This window comes from Rutilus rutilus (assembly GCF_951802725.1).
Source record: "Rutilus rutilus genome assembly, chromosome: 10".
Taxonomy (NCBI): domain Eukaryota; kingdom Metazoa; phylum Chordata; class Actinopteri; order Cypriniformes; family Leuciscidae; genus Rutilus; species Rutilus rutilus.
In genome coordinates this window covers 17,086,611-17,100,353 of record NC_140215.1, presented here as the reverse complement: position 1 = coordinate 17,100,353, position 13,743 = coordinate 17,086,611, and the positions used below count along the sequence as shown (strand labels likewise).

Sequence of the window (13,743 nt, the reverse complement as noted above, 5' to 3'; positions counted from 1 at the left end):
GTCGGAGCCGGAGCGAGATGAAAATGAAGACGACGAACCTGTAGAACAACGTCTTCATATGGATGTATCGCACTGGTGTGTACTGTATTTACACATGAAACTTTGGTCTTCCGACCTTTTACCACCGTGTCGATTTATTTCGATTAATATGTGCGAGGGAGAGAGAGCAAGACAGCGTCTAGTTTGGAGACGGTGATGTCTTGTTTACACTTTCGCCTGGCTCTGAAGAGAGAGAGAGAGAGCGCGCGCGCGACCGGGTCTCTCTCTCTGCTCGTTCTTTCAGTTAAACATGCGCCCTTGTCACAAGCGCGGCAGTTTATCTACATTAGACGGTGTAATGAAGCGTGTGGGTTACTACATCCAACAACCGAACATTTTAACTTACTCTCTCGTAACTTCTGCATCCTTTAGCTTGGACTACAAAATTGCAGCGAGAAATAAAAATGGCGGATTGCTCGAAGTGGTGGGCCGGAAGTCAATGTCCTTATTTGGCAGTTCCGCTGCAAATACTGTGACGTAATAGTTCAAAAAACGTCATAGATAACAGAAAAATCGGAACAGGTTGAAAAATATGACCAAAACAGAATATAAAGATATCAACGAAGCACCTGAAGAAAATAATTTCATATTTTCTGTACTTCTAAACACTCCAAATATACAACAAAATGCATTTAAGGGCTAAAAAAGTGAATTTGGCATGATATGTCCCCTTTAAGGGCGGTTTACGGTGGGTTTTAGGTGGGTTTTCGCCTGGAAGGCTTTATAGAAATCTGGCATCCTACTGAACGAAGTTAAACTGAGAGAGCGTGGCGTTCACAGACACCAGAATGAACGAGTTCACAGTAACGTTCATCAGGCAGTAATGCGGTACGTTCAGTTCACGTTCGCCCAAAATATGAACGAGTTCATGAACTATCGTTCAATGAACACGTTCAGGCACAACACTGGTGACGGCACATCCATATCTCATGTTTTCCTAATGTCTTGTACCGTTAAACGTGGTATCACGTGAATAAGTATATGCAAATGATAGGCAGATGAGGATATGCATAGTAAAACTAGGCGTTGTAATCTCCACATATGGTCGTTTTGGGGAGGAGACGGGGTGGAGACGCATGTACGCACAATCTTCAGCTGACTAGGATTTATAAAGGGAATTTTGCGCAGGTTCTGGCGTACGAACGGTTGTAAGTTTGAATTTTTTTTGTCGTACGCCATTTTTGGCTTTCAGGAAGTACACTTTTAGAACCCTGATAGTTACAGCCTTGGAGACAAGCGAGTATTTTTTCCTGTTATAAGTGAACCTCTGAATCATTAATTCAACTGATAAGTTACAAAACACAGGGTTGGCAGAAAAAAATTGCACGTGTATTTTAATTATATATGGTCAAACAATTCAGTTGGTTTACAAAAAGTTTATGAACTGTTTGTTCACGAGTCTTGTTCTGACTCGAACAATGATTAATTCAAAGAAGAAGCATATTTATTCAGTAGGTCCATCCAATCAAAATGCTCTTTTACAGTCCCCACACAAATGTTATGCATCCGTGATATAGTCGTTCTTCGAAGGCAGTTGCTCACATAAAATATGTGTTTAACTTCAAAATAAATGTTTGGGTTTTTTTTATGTAAAGAGAGCATCGTGCCATATTTACTGTATACAGCACATGTGTATGTGTAGGGGAGGACTGCTGTCAGCTGTGTCAAACTCCACATCTGGGGTCTTTTCGGGTTCATGCAGATGGTGCTTCTCTCTAGGCCACATTGGCCCTCAGGGCCCCTGCCAGAGTACAAGAGCGAAGGGTCGTCATCAAACCTGCTGCATCCTCCTCTGTTCTCTCCACCTCAGACAGATCCAGCTGTGATTAACGGGTAGAGCTCTGTCCCTCATCCATCTTGCTCTCACCTCCTTTCCTTCTGTTTTTATGGCTCTGTGTCTTACCCTATCCTCTCCCTGACACAGGACACTTACTTCTTTCACTCATTCTTCTGTGGCTGAAGAAGGAAAATGTGTGACAGAGATCTGTTCCATTTCAGTTTAACAATATCACACAAGGAAGAGTGCTGTTGTTAAATATCAGCATGTCTCAGATTTAACTGTAGACCAACAGTCAAATTGCAAGTGTGATTTTGCTTTTATAGTTCAAAAAACATGATGTTAACATAAGGTACTTCACAAGGGGTGGATCTGTTATGCTTTGTGGTTGCGTAGCTGCCACTGGCACAGAAAATATTGTGCAGGTAGAGGGAAGAATGTATTCTGCTCAATCCAGAAGTCTCATAGTAAGTGAAGAAACGAAAACAATAAGGCCGCATTTACATTACATGGTTCAGGTGACCCAATTCCTATTTTTTTCCTTCCATGTGGCACAGATTGGATATGACCAACAAAGGTATATGCAGGACAAAAAACACATCCGATATTCTCAGATCGGTTTCAGGCCTCATTCATATGTGGAAATATGGATATGAATCGGATACATGCATTTGCGTCTGCCATGTAAGGCCAAATGGCACACTTCATATTCACTTTCAGTCTTGTGGACTTACAATGGCTGCCGTGTGCGCCTGTCCGCTAAGTCCATGAGACCGTAGGGTGTCCCATTTGTCATTTTAGGTTGCTTGCGAGCGCCCCCTTTGCGGTCGATATGCACCCTTGATGATTGTCAAGTTTTGTGTCTTTTCTGATTGACCACAGCTCTGCCCAAACTTGAAAACTGCTTTATCTCTGATGAACGCAAAGGACAACTCAAATCTGTTCACTTTATGATTTTTTATTTTCTTAAAGATGGTTTGATAGATTTTGGATGAAACAGAATAGGTTGATAACCTTTAAGACACACAAACAAAACATGAATTAGTTAAAAAATAAATCTCAATAACACTTTCTCAAAGTAATAATACAAAAATGGTACTGAATCCTCAAACCAAACAAAGTAATTTAGATTAACTTAGGATAGTTAATAATTAAAATACCAATCCCATAATTAAACTTATATAATAATATAATATAATAATTAAACAATACACATGATCCCATAATTAAACTTATACAAAAAGTCATATACTGTAGAAGCATGAACAACACATTCAAACACATTCAATCCTACCAGTTGCGTCTTTGGATGATCAGGAGCTGTGGTCACAGTATCTTTCTTCAGGAACAGGTGAGAGAGCCAACAGAGCTCTTACCAAACATTTCAAATGCCATGCACTCTCTGTGGGTGCGCAGGTAAATATGGTCCCAAGAGCACTTCCTAGAAGTTGGTTCCACCAACTCTGGTTGCATGGTTGCCCCCTGCAGTTTGGGAGTGCTCAGTACAACTTGTAACCATGAATTGACCGGAGGAGTGAATTGACGTAACCATGAATTGACACAACACCTCCCACTTGACCTCCTGGTTCTTCAACCCAAGGAGGTCACACCAGTACTGTGATGTGTTAGATTTAGTTACTCCATTTTTGATCCTGTTGTTGCTGCTGCTCTTCAACTGGAAGCAGGACAACTATCCGTCTGACATCCCTGTGAAGAACTGTTGCAGGTATCTTGGTTGAATGTTTTTTCATCTTTTTGGTGGGCTTCACAGTTGCGACTGGGTAGCTGGGGAAGGATCGGAGATATACATCCCTTACAATTCCCTTCCTGTCAGTGTTAACGTCAATGACTCTGGCAAGCCTGAATTGACCTCTTAAGGCGTTCTGGTCAGCCAGCCAGATGACATCTCCAATTGCCACATTCCTGTGAGCTGTGTGCCACTTGGTCCGGACAAACAGGTTTGGTCCGGCTAACTGGCTCCATTTCCTCCAGAACCGGTCAACTTCTGTTTGGATGGTTCTTAATCTCTTGTAAGAGTATCCTTCAAAGTCAAAGGTCCCTGGATCTCCTCTGGGTCCAGTTCTTCCAAGCAGAAGTGAATTTGGGCTAATGTATTCTACACAGTCCTCCCGGCTCTGAGTCCTGGCATCAATAGGTCGTTCATTTGCGAGGTTGGAAGCCATATAAAGGAAAGTTTGAAACTCACCCCATGTGAAGACTCCGTTACCCCCCAGATTGTACAAAGCCCGCTTCACAGTCCGGACAGCAGCTTCAGCAGCTCCGTTTCTGTGAGGTGAGTCTGCTGGATGGATCTTCCAGCTCCATTCTGTGCCATGCTTGGAGACTTCATCTTCAAGCTTTGATTTCTCCAGTCGGTCCAGAAACATGTAGAGCTCTTCGAGGGCAGGTCTGGCTCCGACAAAGTTCTTTCCAGGATCCGACCACAATTTCTTTGGATGTCCTCTCAGTGCCGTAAATCTTTGGTAGGCTAACAGGAAGCCTTCAGCTGACTGGTCACTGACAAGGTCTGTGTGCATAGCTCTGGACGCCATGCAACAGAAGACAATTCCCCACACTTTGAGTTTCACCTTCTTTCTCACCTCATCCTTCACTTCGTAAGGTCCAAATAAGTCCACTGTCGTGTACTCAAATGGATTAGCTGGTGTTATTCGCTCCAATGGAAGGTCACTCATGATCTGTTGGCATCTTCGGGCCTTAAGTCTCCTGCATGTCACACAGTTATCAACGATCTTCTGAGCTAGTTTCCGGCCTCTTACCACCCATGCTTTCCTTCTCATCCGGAGGAGTGTGCCTGCGATTTCTTCATGATTTGCCTTGTGGGCTTCTTGAGCTAGAAGAGTGGATACCCATGATGTGCAGGGCAAGATTGGTACTGCAGTTTTGTCTTTATTAAAGATTTGGAATCTTCCTCCACAGAGCAAAAGTCCAGTGCTTTCCTCTCTGACCACAGCAAGCCTGCTGAGTGTGGTGTCTGGCAAGGTTACCTCCTTTTGAGCCGCAAGGAAGAGATCCCTGAGTGCATCTTCACACTCCATGATGGTAAGTGTAGCTTCCTTGACTCTGGACTTGATCTCAAGAGCTGAAGGAATCTCCTTCCTCTTTGGCTTGCTTGTGGTTGAGGTCTTGGTCAGCATTTCTTTCCACTTTGTGGCAGCTCTCCACACCCAGGCAATGACTCTTATCAACCTGGTTAAACTGCTGAACTTATTGATGTTAAGGATTTTCCTCACTGAAGAACCAGAAGGTGGCCTCCGGACTTGGATTTGGTGCCCTTTTCCTCTAGGGCTGCTTTGCAGGTCCTTGTTTTGGTCAGAGGTTGGAGACATTGGCATTGCAGTTGCAGGTGGAGCATGTTGGTTTTTTCCCACCTGTGCTCGGGTCAGTGCTGCTGTAAAACATTTCCTTTGGAGCTTGTTTATACCTTCTTTGGCATCTGCAGCGACATCTTTGGCTGACTTTGTCGGCCACTCCTCCACAGGTCGTTTCAGAAACTCTGGGCCATTTTGCCACACAGAGTTCTCTTTGAGGTCTTCCGGGGTTGCTCCTCTTGTTGTGAGGTCAGCAATGTTCTGCTCACCTGGAATCCATCTCCAGTCTTCAACTGATGTGGACTTCTGGATCTCTCCCACTCTGTTTGCAAAAAAGGTCTGGTACCCATAACTGTCCCTTTGGATTGCACCCAGCACAGTTTGACTGTCCAGCAGATGAAACCACCGTTCGACTTGCATCCGACTGTGCTTTTCAATGTATTTCCTGAGTCTTGCAGCAAACACAGCACCACAGACCTCAGCCTTCACTGGTTCTCCCTTTTGGTCAAGTGGTGTGAGCTTGGCTTTGGACTCAACAAGCCGGACCAGGATACCTTGCTCGGTCTCCCACCTGAAGTATGCAACAGCTCCATAGCTCTGGTCGCTCCCATCTGAGAATGTTATTCCCCAGGGTTCTCCAATCCTTTTGACTGGTGTGAGGCTTCTATTGAAGGTAATTTGGTTGAGGCGTATGTATTCCTCAAACAGGTGGATGGCTTCTTCTCTAAGTCTTTCAGACAGAGGTGTGTCCCATGTGTCTCGTGTTAGAGTTTTGCCTCCAGCTTCTTGAAATGCTTTTCTGACTAGAATGGCTCCTTTCTGTTTGGCAGGTGTTGCAAGCCCTATTGGGTCATACAAACTAGCTACTTGGCTAAGCAGTTGTCTTCTAGTCAGTGGATTTGGAGTTTTTCCTCTCACCTCTTCTCCGACGAGATTTTGGCTGATTCTCATCTTCTTTTTTCTCTTTGAGAAGTTTATCGCGGTCATGAGGTACAGTTTGTCTGGTTCGACCAGGTAACCAACTCCCAGGGCTTTGTTGTCTCCTTCTCTCATTTGGTTGGGGAGAATGAAGACTTCATCTGATGATGCTGGATGTTCTGATGTAGACGTCTGCCTCCCACTTTGGCCTGATCGGACCCACGGCTTGAGAAAGAATCCACCTGCCTTCAGAATTTCTTCGACTTTTTTGGTGGTTTCGTCTAGCTTTTCCAGGTCATTATGGGATGTCAGGATGTCGTCTACATAGGAATCCTCTTCAAGGACTCTCCGTTCCTCCTCCAGATGAGTGAACATGGGCAGCTTTGCTGTCTCTCTCATGGCCAGTTGTGCGATGCACCCTGCTGGTCGATCGCCAATGTTGACCCTGGTGATAGCATATTCCTCAATATCTTCATCTTCACTGTTCCTCCAGAGAAATCTATGGAGGTGCATCTCCAGGTCTTCAAGCCACACAGAATTGTACATCTTCTTGATGTCGCCGAGGGCAGCATGGACTCCTCTCCTGAACCTTAGTAGCACTGCTCGGATGGGATTAAGTACATCAGGCCCTTTCAGGAGAAGGTCATTCATGCTGATTCCTCTAAACTTCTGGCTGCTGTTCCATACCAGTCGGACAGGTGTTGTTACAGAGTGTGGGTTTGGCGCCACCAAGTGACTGACGTACCATACTGGTCCTTTCCAGTCAGCAATGGTCTCTCTAGTGAGTTTCTTTGCTGCCTTCCTTTCCACCATCTCATGGACTTGAGTTGTGTATGCTGCACGCCACTCTGGTTCTTTCTTGAGCTGTTTCTCCGTCCTCAGAAACGTGGCTTCCACTGCTCTTCTGTTGTTGGGCAGGGAACTTGGATCTTCAATCCAGGGGTATTTTGTGTCCCAGTGAGGCTCCTGACTATGCGCATCTGACTTCACATATCTGAGGCCTTGCCTGATCATCTCAAGCTCTCTTTCTTCACTCAGAGTCATGTCTTTGCCTCCTGGTTGACAGTTACCACACCGGCATCCTCCACACATGGGTTCGCAGGCCGCACCAATGCTGTCCCACTTCCACCAGTCCAAGAACTCTCTGCCAATAACAGTGGTTTTGGTTTCAGCTCTAGATTCTTGCATCTCAGCAATTTCTTGATACTTCACTGCTGTGATTCTCATCGATCGTGCAAAGTGAGTCTCAGAATTGTGCAGGGCCATGTCCACTACTTCACAGAGGTCTGGATGTGCTCCGCCAACGGTCTTTCCTAAAGGGCTTTCCCACAGGACAAGATCTCCTACTACCTTTACTCTCTGTGGCGCGAGTCTTCCTTCACGGTGGCTTATGAGAAGCTCAACATGTTCTGGTCTGTGAAGATCTTCCAGGTTGGTGTCGGGGAAGAACTTCTTGAGTTGCTGTGCTTTGATTACTCTGTGAACTTTTGCAATTTCATCCAACCCATAACAGATCAGCTCATGAGCTCTCTCCGTGCCTCTAGGTGTTTTGACTCTTACCTTGAGTAAGTATCTTTTGGTCTTTACCTTCATGGCCATGCCTCCAACTCCATGGACGACAAGCGTGATCTTTTCACTTTGAAGCTTCAGTCTCCTGGCAGCTAAATGAGTGATGTAGTTGGTATCTGATGCTAAGTCAATGAGAGTTCCAATTTTCTGTCCTGCGTTGGTGGTTACTTCGAGAAGCATAAGAATAACTGGTAACTCACGTGTGCTTGAGTCCATCACTCCAGGAAGGCTTCTTCCAGTGCAGTGTGATTTTGCAGCCATGTTGGTGAAGGCTCTCCTGAATTTCTCTGCCATGTCCGGGGTAAGCTCAGATATTAATTTATCTTGCTCCTCTGTGAATGTTTGCCTCCTGGTGCTGGGTTTTCCCACTTTCACAGATTCTTTCCCCTTGAATCCTCCTTTCAGGCAGAGAAAGAAATGGTGATCTGAAGAGCTTCCTCTTCTGCAGTCTCTATTCCTGCACAGGTAAGTGTCCGTACATTCATCATCCTCTGCATGACATCTGAGGCATCTCCTGCATGCTCCCAGCCTTTCGACAGCATTCAGCTTCTCACCAGGCTTCAGTTCTTTGAATTGCTTACAAAAGAAGATCTTCTCACGGTGCTTTTCATCTCCACAGACAACACATCCTCCTTTTCTCGTGGACTTTGTGGAGGCATACCTCTTCTCCAGGTACGTAGCTTTCTTTTCAGGTTTTTCACTTACACCCAGTTGGTCTAGTTTCTCTAGAATGTCCTCTTGTGTCTTTAAGAATGTTAGAAGGATGTCGAAGTGATTGTCAGGTGTGACTCCATTTCTTGGATTGACCATGAATGTCAGCCAGTCCCTCTTTATATTATCTGGCAGCTTGCTCTCTATGGATCTGATCACAAGGGGATTCTTTATGGCTCCAGTCCTTTCGAGCTCCGTGAGGTCATTCAGGGCCTTTTCCACAGCTTGAATTAGGTCAATTACCTTCCTTGGCTGGTGTGACTTTAAAGGAGGGATCCTCTCTAGGTCCTCAATTATTTCCAAGGCAATTGTTGACTTGTTTCCATACCTGTTTTGAAGTACTCTAAATATGTCTTCAGCACTGTTGTATGTTGACAGGCGCAGGTCTCTACATATCCTCTCGTCCACACTGTCAAGGAGCTGGAACTTCTTCACTTCCACTGAACCAGTCGGCTCTCCCTGCTTTTGCAGACTTTCCCAGTCTCTCCTCCATCTATGGAAATTCCTCCTAAACCCAGTGAATTTAGGTAGACTGGTTGGCTTTATTCTTACCACTGGTTGTGGAACTGCTGTTGGTTGAGGCTCTGGACCTCTTCTTTCCTCTTCTGCAATTTTTTGTGCAGTGAGGAATTCTGCTCTTCTGGCCTCGAGGTTGCTGCCGAATGTTTTCAGGTCTTTTAATCTGCCTTTCAGGTGTGCTGTCTGATCATGTGGGATCCATTTTTCCCAGTCTTTCAGGCTTACAGTTGCATCATGGATTAGCCTCCTCGCTCTCTCCAGCTGCAGTTCATAGCCGTCTCTATTGAGCGATTACAGCAGTGATCATTGCTACATTTGCCCAGGCTGCAACAAGGGTTCTCCTCTTTATTCTCTGCCTTAAGAGACCAGTGTGTTGCTGACCTTTAAAGATGGTGCGGAAAGCAATAGCTTCTATTATCATTTTGTCTGAGTCTATTACAAATCACACATATTTTTACTTCCTTTTCAGCCTAATCTTTTCCGGTTCAGTACGTCTACCTTGGGTTGTTTTGCCATGTGTATAGTGTAAAATTGGATATACCGTAATTCCTCAAATAAAAACCGGTAGTCAAATAAACGCCGGGCCTCTGATAGTGGCCGGGGGCGTGGTCAACACGGACAAATAAAGGCCGGTCTTAAATTAAGGCAGAGGAAAAATTGGTGTGGATAATCTCCTAAGTGCCTTTCATATTATGTGCATTCAAGTTCACCGTAATGTACAGGTGCCAATAGATGGCAGTAGCTACACTGGATGTAACATGGATCTCATTTAGTGCTAGTGACGAACTTTTCAACAACTTTATTGAAAACGAACTTGAGGGGCATGGCACCCAGACGAAAATTTTATTTAAAATTTAAACAAAGAGTTTTAAAGTATGCAGAGGAAAACTAGGGCGAAAAAGCTGCGAGACATTTCGACATTGACCCCAGAAGAATCCGATGCTGCTGGAAGAAACAGAAGGATGAGATCTACAACTCCGTGAGTGATGAAGGAGATTTGTTTGTGGCTAGCAGGGGTTGGCTACAAAGATTTCAACAGCGCAATGGTTTCTCACTTCGACGTCGCACCACCATGGCCCAGAAAGACCCAGATCTACTAACTGAGAAACTTGTTTCGTACACTGACTACGTTAGCAAGGCTGTCAATTCTAAAAAGATTTTAGAGAAGGACATCATTGCAATGGACGAAACTGCAGTTTGGTTTGATATGGTGTCTCCCTCTACTGTTGACACACAAGGAGCAAAGAGTGTGGCTCTAAAAACCACAAGACACGAGAAAAGCCATCTTACCGTTGTCCTCGCTGGCAAGGCTGACGGCACCAAACTGAAGGCTTATATCGTTTTTAAAGGGGTTATTTGTGAAGTGAAGGCGATGCAGCAGCAGATCTCCAGCGCAGTAATCGCCACTTCCGTGAATGGCTGGATGAATGACGCTCTCACAGCTGAATGGCTGAAGTCTGTGGTGGGAAAATTCAACTTCACCCCGCGGCTGCTGGCGTGGGACTCATACCGCTGCCACATCAGTGCCGCCACCAAAGAGGAACTAAAATGTGGCTACAATATCACAACAACGGTGATCCCGGGAGGCTGCATTAAATATATCCAAGCCCCCGATGTGATGTGGAACCAACCCTTCAAGGCGAGCCTGCACGATGCCTACGATCAGTGGATGGAAGGGGATGCAGATAAGGAGCACACAGCCGGAGGTAACTTAAAAGCCGACACATGCTTTTAGACTGGGTGGTCGCCGCCTGGGACGAAGTGGATGTGGATATGATCAAAAAGTCTTTCAAAGATGGAAGATGACCTCTTCCTCTGCTTCAGGGAGGGACAGCCGTGCGCCGCTGGACGAGAGGCGCTCGATCAGGTACGACAGCAGGGCCGGGAGAACCGGCACGAAGCACCTCAGGAGGAGGAAGATGAAGAGAAGCTGTTTAACAATGAACTTGTAGTTGATGATGGTGAGGATCGTGATTTTGAGGAGGACTGACCACCAAATATTGTTATGGGTAATTACACCGTTTCATTTATCAAGGTAAGCTGCGACGATGTTACTTTTAAGCAATTTTGTTTGGATTTTGCTTGCAGCTGAATGTTATCAGCAGTTGACTGTGCTGTCAGGAATGTCTTTTGACTTTAATGTTACGGCATCCGGAGTAAGGTTACTTCAGATTTGTTGTTGTTGTTTTTAGTATGTTTTGACAGTGGATGCCATGATGTGACATATGCGTACTACACACGTGTAATTTAGCATACCGGTATGTGTAGCTCTGAGGAAACATAGATTTTTTTTGTTATGTTCATGCTGGTTATAGCTACCGTCTGTAATGTTAATCAGATACTGGTGTGCTGCAAACCAGCAATGTGTTTTACATAGCTACCGTATGCACTTATTGTAATCTACCAGCAATACCGTAGTACCTGTATTTGAAATCAACACCCAGTACATTTACAGGGTTCAAACTGACACAATGGTGGTGTTTGATTACCGTAATTCTGACCCAAATTGCTTTGTCGCCCTTCTGGCTGTTGTTGTATATGGTGATATTTTTGCAAATGTTTCTTAAAAAATGAATGATCTCTGTCCACTGGAACGCTATCGCTTTTAATTTAAAACGGTTTATTTAAAACAATTATTTATCAAACAGATGGAATTAGAAATAAAGGCCTGCCTCTAACAAAAGCCTGCTTCAAATAAAAGCCTGTTACCTTCTGCAGTTCAGGTAAATAAAGGCCCCGGTTTTTATTTGAGGAATTACGGTAGTCAACAAATCGGAGTTGGGCATCAAGACATGCAGTATAAATGCAGCCTAAGAGACTTAAAAATCTTCAAGAATTGAATGATTTAGATATTTGAACTATCTTTACAGTGCCCCTGCCCAGGCTATAATTTGAAATATCTCTGGATAGATCTCAAACATGCAGTGTATGTGAGACAATCAAATAATATTTTATGAACTATAACACTGTAAAGAAACATAGCAAAAACAGAAAGCTGGCTACAAGAAGCCTTTGGAGACTGAGTTTTGCAAATATTTTCCATTTACTGACTTTTGCACACTATTTATTTATCCATCAATCCATTCATCAAGTTTCCTTCTTTAAAATTGACTGCCTGTTTCTTTGACCAGCAGGTTTATTAAGTCACCACTGGACTTTTACGAACTTCAAACTAACTAAATTAAGTTGAGCAGAAAGCTATTTCTTAAACTTGATTTTCTAATGTACAGTATGTATTCAGTGGGGTAGGTGGTAGACTCCAGCTACATCAGTGCATGATTCAAGAGGTTTGGAATGAGAAAATGTCTTAACTCTCTATGACTGAGTCAGATTCATTCATGTCCACCTTCAACAGATGCACACACAATCTGTCTCTCCATCCCATAATTCTATCTTTCTCACTGCTTTTATATGATTACATGCAGATATGTTATGTTTTGATTATACAATTCCATATAATCAATCACTATATAAATGGTGTTTTATTTGGATTTTGTTTTTATGTGTGTATGGGCATAAATAATGAGGATGCATTATACTGAACGCTGTGCAGTACTTTCGAAAATGTGAAAATGCGATACTTTGCTGCCACCCATAATGTTTAATTACTGTAGCTTACGAGTCTAGGATGAGTCTAACATTTATTATCAAAACAACCAGAAAGAGATATGGAAAGAAAGAAAATAAATATGCCAGTAAATGTTCATTAAATATGCAACATTTCAAATTTAAATTGCCTGTCATAAAGACTAGACAGGTAAACACCGTAGCATTTCATGCAATTTAAATTAACATTAGTTTCTCATTCTCCTTCCATGTGACATCAATATTATAATAGACACATAAAAACATAAAAGTTCCAGCCCTTTTATTGTCAATTATTTCAACACTATTATCTTATTATTATTATTATTATTATTATTTTTTTTAAAGCCTGCACTTTTGTGGTTGGCTTTGAAACATTTCCTCAAGCCATTTATGTGTCAATTGAATTTCCAGCATGTGTTGTTGGCGATCTGTTTTTGTGTCTATCAGTTCTGTTTTCCTCACAGATCTCTCTCACACAGGACATGCTCAGCCTTGTCATTCTGTCAATAACAAATCCAACCAGGAGAGTTTCTATGGTAACCGCAGCATGACATGTGCGAGGCGATATAGTCCAGACACTGGATTCTGGAAAGAGTGGCAAAACTTGCCCACCATCAAAGGTCTGTTCACTCTATTTCTCTCTCTGAGAGCTTTGAGACCAGTTATTACTGACCCAAGACACACACACACACACACACACTAACACATCAACTATGTTCTTTGAAAGAGAAAATACAGAAGAATGGACAGAGTTTAACAGAGAGAAAGCAGGAGAGGGAAATGAAAGTTTTCATTAAGAAGGCATCCTTTAATATCCCGGTGCTTTCTTCATAATCCATGCCTTTCATCTGTTGAATGCATTTAAAGAGGGTTTATCTGCTCTTTGCATTAGCAATTAATTAGTAGAGAGGAACATCATACGACACAGAGCGAGAGAGAGCGAAAACCAGCAAAAAAGCTCTGCCGTCCTTTGTTTGCAGCTCAGCTGGGGTAACTCAGAGAGCTCTAAAGAACCTTTCAAATTTCCCTTCTCATCTCCCATACAGAGAGGATGGCATTACCCATCGTTCTTAGTCTAGCACAGTCTCAGGGCAAAATATAAACATAAGACAGTTCTATGTTAAAGGAATATTTCATCCAAACATGAATATTCTGTACTTCCTGTTATTTGTGAATAAACTAAATGTGTATTTCATTCATGAATGAAATAAACAAATCAGGCATCTTGGTTGTGAATGAGTATCTGCTGATCAACAGGATGAAAGGGGTTACATTACCATTTAAAGGTTTTGA

At 43.4% G+C, this 13,743-nt stretch overlaps 1 protein-coding gene across 1 annotated transcript; it reads right to left on the bottom strand.

Annotated features, from left to right (window-relative positions):
* Window positions 1-2,696: 2,696 nt before the first annotated feature.
* Window positions 2,697-8,518, bottom strand: LOC311298218 (uncharacterized protein). Its single transcript, XM_084420960.1, has 2 exons — window positions 3,111-8,518; window positions 2,697-2,830 (listed from the first exon to the last, which is right to left on the bottom strand). Exon 1 carries the CDS (start codon window positions 8,440-8,442, stop codon window positions 3,448-3,450), a length of 4,995 nt encoding a protein of 1,664 aa, XP_084277086.1. The 5' UTR covers window positions 8,443-8,518; the 3' UTR covers window positions 2,697-2,830; window positions 3,111-3,447.
* Between the last annotated feature and the right edge of the window lie 5,225 nt (window positions 8,519-13,743).